The 11505-nt window shown below is 44.5% G+C and overlaps 1 protein-coding gene across 3 annotated transcripts in view; it reads left to right on the plus strand.

Annotated features, from left to right (window-relative positions):
* tjap1 (tight junction associated protein 1 (peripheral)) overlaps positions 1 to 9941 on the plus strand; it is a 36615-nt gene extending 26674 nt beyond the window's left edge. For 2 of the 3 annotated variants that reach the window (XM_078160528.1, XM_078160527.1), the window contains 5 exons: positions 1949 to 2015; positions 5880 to 5987; positions 6989 to 7072; positions 8228 to 8914; positions 9131 to 9941. In XM_078160528.1, coding sequence (XP_078016654.1) covers positions 1949 to 2015; positions 5880 to 5987; positions 6989 to 7072; positions 8228 to 8914; positions 9131 to 9802 — 1618 coding nt within the window. In that variant the 3' untranslated portion in view covers positions 9803 to 9941. Of the gene's footprint in view, positions 1 to 1948; positions 2016 to 4654; positions 4685 to 5879; positions 5988 to 6988; positions 7073 to 8227; positions 8915 to 9130 lie in introns of all 3 variants that reach the window. The other variant, XM_078160526.1, reaches the window with a different exon arrangement.
* Positions 9942 to 11505: the final 1564 nt, after the last annotated feature.

Here is an 11505-nt window from a genome sequence, read left to right on the forward strand (position 1 = left end):
GTTAGAGGTGTCTTTAGCCTCATTGGGTAAGAGGTGTCTTTAGCCTCATTGGGTAAGAGGTGTCTTTAGCCTCACAGGATTAGAGGTATCTTTAGTCTCACTGGGTTAGAGGTGTCTTTAGCCTCACTGGGTTAGAGGTGTCTTTAGCCTCATTGGGTTAGAGGTGTCTTTAGCCTCATTGGGTAAGAGGTGTCTTTAGCCTCACAGGATTAGAGGTGTCTTTAGCCTCACTGGGTTAGAGGTGTCTTTAGCCTCACAGGGTTAGAGGTGTCTTTAGCCTCACAGGATTAGAGGTGTCTTTAGCCTCACTGGGTTAGAGGTGTCTTTAGCCTCACTGGGTTAGAGGTGTCTTTAGCCTCACTGGGTTAGAGGTGTCTTTAGCCTCACTGGGTTAGAGGGGTCTTTAGCCTCATTGGGTTAGAGGTGTCTTTAGCCTCATTGGGTTAGAGGTGTCTTTAGCCTCACTGAGTTAGAGGGGTCTTTAGCCTCATTGGGTTAGAGGGGTCTTTAGCCTCCCAGGGTTAGAGGTGTCTTTAGCCTCATTGGGTTAGAGGTGTCTTTAGCCTCACTGGGTTAGAGGTGTCTTTAGCCTCACTGGGTTAGAGGTGTCTTTAGCCTCACTGGGTTAGAGGTGTCTTTAGCCTCATTGGGTTAGAGGTGTCTTTAGCCTCACTGGGTTAGAGGTGTCTTTAGCCTCACTGGGTTAGAGGTGTCTTTAGCCTCACTGGGTTAGAGGTGTCTTTAGCCTCACAGGGTTAGAGGTGTCTTTAGCCTCACTGGGTTAGAGGTGTCTTTAGCCTCACAGGGTTAGAGGTGTCTTTAGCCTCACTGGGTTAGAGGTGTCTTTAGCCTCACAGGGTTAGAGGTGTCTTTAGCCTCACTGGGTTAGAGGTGTCTTTAGCCTCACAGGGTTAGAGGTATCTTTAGCCTCACAGGGTTAGAGGTGTCTTTAGCCTCACTGGGTTAGAGGTATCTTTAGCCTCACAGAGTTAGAGGTGTCTTTAGCCTCACTGGGTTAGAGGTATCTTTAGCCTCACAGAGTTAGAGGTGTCTTTAGCCTCACTGGGTTAGAGGTGTCTTTAGCCTCACAGGGTTAGAGGTGTCTTTAGCCTCACTGGGTTAGAGGTATCTTTAGCCTCACAGGGTTAGAGGTGTCTTTAGCCTCACTGGGTTAGAGGTGTCTTTAGCCTCACTGGGTTAGAGGTGTCTTTAGCCTCATTGGGTTAGAGGGGTCTTTAGCCTCACTGGGTTTTTGAGCAGAAGAGTTGCGCTTCATGAATACGACCTTATGTGTGAGCACAAACTCATCCGCCAGAGAGTACTCTGATGTTCTACCTGTGATGGTGGTGTGATGGACAGTGTCAGTTGGCTGGTTCAGTTGATGATGTCAGTAGATGACAGGTTGGTAACACGTAAACAGACGACACATTCTCCAGAGTTAATGTTGGTGTTTTACTTGTCCGTTACATGTTGTATGTTATTATGTGGCAGAGACGCTGGAACTTGACGCTCCAACAAGGCCGTGGTTATGGTGTGGTTATGGTGTGGTTATGGTGTGGTTATGGTGTGGTTATGGTGTGGTTAACATTCAGCTGTGGGACTTGGTTCCAGTTTTCTACCAGCTGAGACGTTTCACAGCTTTGACTCTGAAATGTTTCTGAACAAGTCTCTGCTGAGAGGAAACTTTAGTTAGAACTCAACTGTGACTCGTCTGTAACTGAGCTGTGACTCAACTTTAACTCAGCTGTGACTCGAATGTGACTTGACTGTGACTCGAATGTGACTTGACTGTGACTCGGCTCTGACTCCCCAGTAATCCGGCCCTTCCTGTGAGGTACTGAACTAACTGACAAAGTTCAACAGGAAATAGATTAAAACTCTTCCTGTTCGAGTTTGTCCTTTGGGGCCAACTGAGCATGCTCAGTAACCATTTCCTCTCTGTCTGCAGACTCCAGAACAGCTACACGGCGTCTCAGAGAGCCAATCAGGACCTGGAGGAGAAGCTTCACGCTCTGGTAATCTCTCACCTTCTTCATTCATTATCAGTGAAACAGAACCCTGACGTGACGACCAATCGCACATCAGATCACCGAACAGCCAATCAGAGCTCGGCCCAGTCCGACCATCCTGAACGATCAAAATAAATCTAAATAAATCGAAAGAAATCTAGAACTACAGAAAGATTTAGTAATGTTTTATATTTTTGAATAATTATAATAATTTTTAACAGTTTTTTTTATCAAACTTGAGATGAATGTTTTGGACTTTGGGCTAAATAATGATCAAATATTTGTCAGCTGATCTTTAGAGTTCACCTCACTGAAGGTTTGATCCTCAGTTAACAGTTTTTACACTAAATAAAACAAAAATAAAATATCTGGTATCAGATCTGACTCTGATATGATCATGAGTCTCTCAGTGGACGTTCAATTTTCAGTATTTTCCCTCTTGGATGGAACCGATGATAAATTATAAGTGTCACTAATGTAAAGGCTTAAAATCGTCTCCTGTGTGACGACACAATAATAATAATGATAATATCAGGAAAAAGTAGTTTCTGTTGTCATCATTGATCTCACTGTTCTGAGTCATTGATCAATACCTGATGGTTTATGTTTTCTACAGCACGTGTGTGTGTGTGTGTGTGTGTGTGTGTGTGTGTCATTGATCACGTTGGTTCAATCACTGATCGATGACTAAATGAAAACACACTCTGAGGCAGTGCATTGATTAACTGTGGAAAAGTGGAGTTGACAGACAGCAGGATGGTTGCCATGGGCAACCAGAGCAGGAAGTCAGAGGTTGCTGTGAGTCAAAGGTGACCTTGTTACCACGGTAACTGTCTGACTCCCTCCTCACTTTGTCGTCAGTGTGACTGAGATTCATTTCATTCAGCTGAACAATAAATATTGACAGAGACGACATGTTTCATATCAGCACTGACATAAATACACTGTTTACACATATAAACAAACACTGTTTACAGATATAAACAAACACACTGTTTACACATATAAACAAACACTGTTTACACATATAAACAAATACTGTTTACAGATATAAACAAACACTGTTTACACATATAAACAAATACTGTTTACAGATATAAACAAACACTGTTTACACATATAAACAAACATACTGTTTACAGATATAAACAAACACTGTTTACACATATAAACAAACACACTGTTTACACATATAAACAAACACTGTTTACAGATATAAACAAACACACTGTTTACACATATAAACAAACACATTGTTTACACATATAAACAAACACTGTTTACAGATATAAACACACTGTTTACAAAAAAACACACTGTTTACAGATATAAACAAACACACTGTTTACACATATAAACAAACACTGTTTACAGATATAAACAAACACGTACATGTTTCAGGACTTGACTTACTAATAACTTTTCTAACTGTATATTAGGACTTTTAAAACCAATCACTACATTTTCTTGCTAATTTTTCCAACTTTTCTAAGTGTTATGAAAGTCGTAATATTTATTTAAAAAAAGCTTACTAACTATATTGTACGACCTTTTTCACTAATTATTACAACTTTTTTTTAACTAAATAGTAAGTCTTTTCAAAATTGTACGACTTTTAAACTAAATGTTACACACCTTACTAGTTATGACTTTTCCAACCAAATCCACCTTTACAACGACATATTTAGACTTTTCTGCTAGATTGTACGACCATTATGACAAAATGTTTAGACTTTTCAAACTAAATTGTACAACCTTTATAACGAAATATTTAGACTTTTCAAACTAAATTGTGCGACCTTTATAACGAAATATTTAGACTTTTCAAACTAAATTGTGCGACCTTTATAACGAAATATTTAGACTTTTCAAACTAAACTGTACAACCTTTATAACGAAATATTTAGACTTTTCAAACTAAGTGTTATGACATTTCAATCTAAATTTTGCGACTTTTCTTAGTGAATAAAACAACTACTCTGACTATATAATAGGACTTCTCTAACTAAATATAGCAAATATTACATCAATTAATATGAATTTTCTGGCAAAATATAACGTTGCTAGCAAATTATTTTAAGTTTCCTAGCAAAAATTTTTTGGCTTTTCTAACAAAAAATTACCACTTTTCTGACTAGACATCATGACTTTTCTTTCAAAATATTAAGACTTTTCTTGTGAGATGAACTTTTTTAGCAAAAGTTTGCTACTTTTATTGTGAAATATTCCGACTTTCCTAACAAATTATAGCAACTTTTCTAGCATGACCATTTTATAGTGAATTTTCTGGCAAAACATCACAACTTTAGGAATATAATGACTATAATGATGATATATTGCAACTTTTCTTGCAAAACAAAACATCTTTTGTTGCAAAATTTTAGGATTTTTAATTTGGATTTTTAGGTTGAAAGGTACAGTTACATCACACACTGTAAAAGGAGTTAGTTGATTAAAGTCACTGTGGAAACTTTGACTCGTTTGAAACAAACCAAACTTCCTGTTTGTCTTTGTCCTGTTTTGGCTGATTGTCTGATGTCGTTCTTCATCTCTTCTCTCTTTCTTTTTTCTCCTCTTTTCTCACGCTGCTCTGTGACGGATTGACTCATCCTCATCATCTTCATCGTCATCATCACCTTCATCAGGCTGCCGTCAGTCAGACATGGGTTCATGCAGTTGCGTTTCATTCATGTTCTTCCTCCTCACCTTCTGTCCGTCTGTCCTTCATCTGTCCATCCTTCTCCTCCTCCTCCTCCTTCGTCTGTCCATCCTCCTACTTCATCTGTCCATCCTCCTCCTCCTCACTGTTCTTCTGTTTTCTGTCTGAAGATGTTTGAGCACCAATTCCCGATCTCGTTCTTCTCAAACAACTTTTCCTTTAATCTGTTCAAACGCTGCCGCAGGAGAAACATGGGCGGAGTTTAAAACTGTTCATGGACTGATCCAACCCAACATCCATATCGAGTTCTGATGGCGATATGATTCACTCAGCGGATATCGGACTGATGTCACATACTCACGTACCGATCTAGTTTTAACTTTGATTCATAATTTTCAGTTATAATTTTGTGTAAAACCTGCCAATTTGATTTTAAGTCTTGGTTTTGATTAAAAAAGTTGTAATTTAGTTTTAAAATCATGATTTTGATGATTTTTTTTGGGATCATTTATAAAGTTTGTCAATTGATTTATTTTGGTCGTCGTGACTTTACGAGAGTTGCGTTCTGAATTTTGAAGAGTTTCACGTAAAAACTTCTCAGTCGTTAAAATGTTTGGACTTGGTGTTGAACATCTGTTTGTCTCATCACAGCTGTCGATCGTAGCTTTTCTTTGTGTTGTGCTCGTAGAAAAGAGTTAAAAGGATGATGTGTTGCTGATGAATCGATCAGATTGATCGATTGATCCATTAGGACTTTGTGAGGAAACCAGAGAACAATAAATGATCTGCTGGACAGATGATAGGAAATAAAAAAACATTTCAGCTTTGACGCTTCGATCAAGATCTGATCGGATCTTATTGATCTGCTCGCAGCAGCCGCACTGCCCCATCCCATAATGCATCTGTGGAGTGCTGCTCGTGAATGCAGCATTCAAATGATCTGGGAAACTAGAAACTGAGGTTGTTTTCAGACAATGAAGTTGACTGTGAAACAAAGTCTGAAGTTTGTTCTGATCAGTGAAACATGGAGTTTAACTTTTAGAAAACGAAGCGTCCACATGGACTCGACACGTTTAAAGTGCTGTCTCTGAAGTTTGTTCCCACATGATCTGAATGTAGGCCCGCCTCCTGTCACCTCAGGCTCCTGATTGGCTGCCTCGCCTGTGATTGACAGTCGGTGATGTAACATGGTGTCCTTGCTCCTCCCACAGCTACGGAAGGTGGAGAGGGACAAGAAGACAATGGACCAGGAGATTGTGGAGCTCACCAACAAGCTGCTGGACGCCAAGAACACCATTGACCGTCTGGAGGAGCTCAACGTCAGTACAGATACTCTGCTCGCCACACTTCACACACTCATTACAAGTGTAAACAGCAACAACATAACGGAAAGGTGAAATGAACGTGTGTGTTTACCTTTAGCTGGATTCAGACATGTTCCTCTGCCTGTTGCTGCTCCCTCTCTCTCCTCGTCCGCTCTTCACTTTCAATGAGCTCTGCGTCCGTGTACTCGGTGTTCAAATAAATACGGGCGCTCATCAAATTCAAATGGCTCATCCAGATCCAGCTGGTCAAAATCGGGTAAAAATTCAGCCATGACTACTCCAAACAGAGGAACTCCTGGCGGTCACTCCAGCGGTAACTTCCTGCAACAACTCAAATCTGGTGAGACGTGAGATTTCAGAGCCAGACTTTCACTCTCTGAGTGAGTGTTTTGACTTGCCACAACAAACATGTCCGAATTTTTACCCGATTTTGACCAACTGGATCTGGATGAGCCATTTGAATTTGATGAGCGCCCGTATTTATTTGAACACGGAGTACACGGACGTACACGGACGCAGAGCTCATTGAAACTGAAGAGCGGACGAGGAGAGAGAGGGAGCAGCAACAGGCAGAGGAACATGTCTGAATCCAGCTAAAGGTAAACACACACGTTCATTTCTCCTTTCCGTTATGTTGTCAGATAATTATACTAACAATCCGAGCCTGTCACAAGAGAAATGTCACATATTGAACATCCTATCACTCATTTAGACAAAAGTAGATTGGAAAATAGGGCCCAGGTTGAAAAAACATTAGTTCACCTTTACATGTCAGCCGATAGACGACGTTTGGTCTCGATGTTCTTCAGCCGACAGTCGGACAGCTCTCAGTGCTCACACAGATTCAGTTCACTGACACAGAGAACATTTCCATTCAAAGCTAAAACCAGATCTTTGTCGACAGTTAATTGATGATCAAACCATGGTAAAGCCGGCTCAATGACCTTTGAACTCTGGTGTTACGTTCACTGACGGCTCTGTGTTTGTGCGTGCAGGAGCGTTACAGGCAGGACTGTAATCTGGCTGTCCAGCTGCTAAAATGCAACAAGTCACATTTCAGGAACCACAAGTTCGCCGATGTAAGTACCTCAGTGTGTGTGTGTGTGTGTGTGTGTGTGTGTGTGTGTGTGTGTGTGTGTGAACTCTCTCCTGAAGCTCCGCCCTCAGGGCAAACTATACACGTTTACAGGTGTGATCATGTGACACAAACACACAGGAAGAGTGCCGACATGTTCGCTGCATTCCAGATCATGTACTTTTTACGCCTCCATGCCAGTGACAGCTGTGACATCATGTTTTTGTGAAAGCAAGATCTCAAGAACTCTCAAGAAAAGGAATTCCTTCAAATTTAGCAAAAAGGTCCACTTGGACTCACAAATGAACTGATGAGATTTAGTGGTCCAAGGTCACTGTAACCTTGCATCTGTCTCATCCTTGTGAATGTGATAGCACACAACAGCCTTGAGGGAAGTGCTACGAATTTGGCACCAGGGTCCACTTAAAGTCAAGGACAAAGTGATTAGAAATTGGTGGTCAAAGGTCAGTGTGACCTTGTCCGTCTCATTCTTGTGAACGGGATATCTCAAGAACACCTTGACAGAATTCTTTTTTTTAATTCGGCACAAATGTTCATTTTGAGTCGGACTGATTAGAAGATTGGTGTCAAAGGTCACTGTTACCTGTTACAGTTGTGTAGATGTAGGCCTTTGATCCAGGAAGAAATTTCCTTACGTTTGGCACAAACTTCCGCTTGGATGAGAGTTTAGACTTCACCAAACATGTTTTTGGTTTTAACTCAAAAATTGACCTGCCAACTATGAAGGACAAAATTATGTAAATATGACATCATAGATCCTTAAAGTCAAAGGTCAGCTTGACAGTGACACATCTTGGGATGAGCAAAGGATTGTGGTCAGATACTGCCTGGATGCAGCAGGACATCTTGGTGTTTGTGCCACACTGTGTATCAGGACAGTGATGACCTGCAGCTGCCTGTGAGGACGAACTGAGGGACGAGTTAACACCAGCAGCTCCTGCTTTAATGGAAGAAACTGGATAATGGCATTAAAAGTGTGTGTGTGTGTGTGTGTGTGTGTGTTGTGATTCTGCTGAGAGCGTTGATGGTTCCATTAGTCCCATTAGAGTTTATAGAGACTCAGCTGATCCGACCCACTTCCTGGAAACACTCTAACACTGTGTGTGTGTGTGTGTGTGTGTGTGTGTGTGTGTGTCAGCTGCCCTACGAGCTGCAGGACATGCTGAACAAACACATGAAGAGCAGCCTTCCAGAGCGAGGCCCCGCCCCCGGCTCTCAGGACCCGGACACACTCAGTTTGACTCCCGCTGACGTCGTGCCGACATCCGTCATCGCCCGTGTCCTGGAGAAACCTGAGCCGCTGGTCCTGAATTCGGCCCAGTCCAGCAGCTGTGGCCGACCTGTTGCAGAGGACGTCTTCGTGCATGTGGACATGACGGGTCCCGCTGCTGCCGAGGCCCGAAGCCGGGAGAACGGCGCACAGGAGGCGGCGCAGCAGAACGGTTCCTGCCGCAGTCAGAGCAGTCTGGACGGGCAGTCTGGTGGCGAGGAGGCAGGTGGGGCTCCGTCCTTCGAGAAGTTGAACCCTTACCCAGCACCACCACCTCCGCACCCTCTCTACCCCGGCCGCAAGGTCATTGAATTCTCTTCTGATGACAAAGTGAAGATCCCCAAAAACTCACCGCTGCCCAACTGCACCTACGCCACACGGCAGGCCATCTCTCTGAGCCTCGTCCAGAATGACGATGAGCGCCTGGCCCCCGGCAGCCCTGCTCCCTCCTCCTCCTCTGGCGGAGGGGTCCATCATCGCACACCGCCGTCACAGCGGGACGCCGCCAGCGAGCCACTGTCCAGCCAGTCCAGCCCATTCAGCAGCCCGCCACAGGTAACGCACACACGCATATATTCATATGTTATAATATGTTTTAACGCAATTCATACGCCAGCTTATTTATTCAAACATGGTGGTTCAAAGTGTTTCTTATTTTGTGTATTAAAGAAGAAAAACGACCTTCAAAGTGACGTCTGTTTCGTGGTCGGAGCACGGGGAACTTAAAAACGTGTTTGTTGTATTAACCGTGTGAATGCCCCTCCCCTTCAGGCCCCCAGCGTCCTGGCGAGCTCCGGCAGCTCGGAGGAGGACCTGCTGGCCAACTGGCAGCGGATGTTTGTGGAGAAGATGGCGCCGACATGCGACGGTTCAATGGTTCATCGCACGGCATTCAGCAGTCAGACGGCTCAGGAGCTACAGAGGAGGAGGCCGACGCCAGGGGGCGGGACTTCCTCCTCTTCTGACCGCCACAGAGCAGCGTACTCGGACGGTGAAGAGGGCTCATCGGCGCGGAGCTGGACGCCGAGCCGTGGCTCCAGCCTCGACACTGACACCGACACCGAGCCTCGACCCGGCAGGAGGGGGCGCTTTGGCGGCGACGGCTCCACGGAGGAGGGCGAGAGGCTGCTGATGAACCTGGAGGACGACTGTGGCAGCGGGGACACGGCGGTCACCGTGGCGACCAGCCCTGCCGACACCCATAGGAAGGAGTTAGAGGAGGAAGAGGAGGAGGAGGAGGAGGAAAGTTCCACTGAGGAGAGAGACGTTCTCCCCCACGACCTGCCTGTCATCTCGCCCCGCCTCCTGGACTACGACCCCGCCCTCGCCGCCACCGCCACCCCGCAGCGTCCACAGAAGAGCCCGAAGAGGATGGGCGTGCACCACCTGCACCGCAAAGACAGCCTGACCCGAGCCCAGGAGCAAGGCACGCTGCTGGACTGACCCCGCCCCCTCCACACTGTCTGTTCCCATGGCAACTGACTTGTCTGTCACAGAGGTCAGAGGTCACGCCCATCCAGGATATAGCCATGCTCTACCGTATGCTGCCGAGTTCCGTGTGTGTGTGTGCGCGTGTGTCAGACCGATCAGTTGTGATATTGATCAGCTGATAATCAGCTGATCGTCAACTTATCACAAATTCAACAATGATAAAATCAAACTTTTATTTTTATGTAATCAGATTAAATTCCAACAGTATTTTTATTTTCTTCCATTCGTCACATTTTTATTGATTATTATTAATCAATCACATTAATCTGAAAATCACTGACATGCTCTGTGGCCAAAAGTTTGTGGACGTCCTGTGATACAAGAGGCAACTGAATCTTTTTTTTTTGTTTTGTTTTTGTTACTGAGTTTCTCAAAAAGTGACGCAGAAAACAAAATTAGATTAAAGTGACTCATTTATTTACTTTAAACCACATTTTAACTGTGATGGAACAGAAAGTAAAATTAAAGCTGCAGCAGCGACAAACGGACCCTCGCACCTCTGCAACTGGTGCTGTCAGGACGTGTCTGAAAATATGTACTTCCTGTTGCCAGTAGTTGTCAATAAGGCACACGCTGCTTTTGCAGTCGATCCCATTGATTCTACAGGAGAAGTTTGTTAAAACACAACACGTAGGAAATTCAAAATGGCTGATTTCCTGTTAGGTTTAGGCAAGAGGCTTTGTTGTGCTTCAAGGCGTGTGTTTTGGCGAAACGTCGACCTGCGCTGCACCGCCGCAGCGACAGGCTTTGATGAAAACTCAGTTTCCACAGTAAAGCATCACCCCGGCCTTATGGATGTTTTTGACCACATTTGAAGTGGGTCTGGTCAACTTTGTAGGAGATAAAACATGTCATTTCCTGTTGCCAGTAGGGGGCGCTATATTTATCACTAATTCAGTTCAGTTTCAGTTTTATTGTCACTTAATGAGGGGCAGCTTGTGGAGGGAGTTAATTTCCCTGATGGCCTGAGGGAAGAAACTGTTGCACTGGTGGATCTGGCCCTGATACTTGGTAGCCTCCTACCAGAGGGCAGGAGCACAGAGAGGTGGTGGGACGGGTGAGAGGGGTCCAGCTTGATGCTTGTGGCCTTTCTGACACATCTGTCTTTGGAGATGTCTGCTGGGGCTGGTGGGCGCCGATGATCTTCTCTGCTGCCCTAACTACTCTTTGCAGGGTTTTCTTATCTGCTGCAGAGCAGTTGCCAAACCAGACAGTGATGCAGTGGGTCATGTGCTTTCTATTGTCCCTCTGTAGGATGTTGTCATGATTGACAGAGGGGATTTGGCAGAGCAGTCATGTGTCAGTAGTGTGAACAGGGGGGAGCACACGGCCCTGGGGGGAGCCGGTGTTCAGCGTGATGCTGCGAGATGTTCTCTTTCCTGTTCTGACTGACTGTGGTCGGCCTGTAACACAGTCCAGTATCCAGTTACAGAGTGGTGTGTTGAAGCCCAGAGTGTTCAGCTTCTCTGTGAGTTGTTGTGGAGTGATGGTGTTGAATGCGGAGCTGAAATCAATGAATGACATCCTGACGTGCATTTTTTTGTTCTAGATGTGTGAGTGCCACATGTAGAGCGCTGGATACAGCGTCCTCAGCAGATCTGTTTGCACCATATGCATATTGATGGGGATCAAGGTTTGGAGGCAGGAGGGTTCTG

This window comes from Epinephelus lanceolatus, chromosome 17, assembly GCF_041903045.1.
Source record: "Epinephelus lanceolatus isolate andai-2023 chromosome 17, ASM4190304v1, whole genome shotgun sequence".
NCBI classification, from domain to species: Eukaryota; Metazoa; Chordata; class Actinopteri; order Perciformes; family Serranidae; genus Epinephelus; species Epinephelus lanceolatus.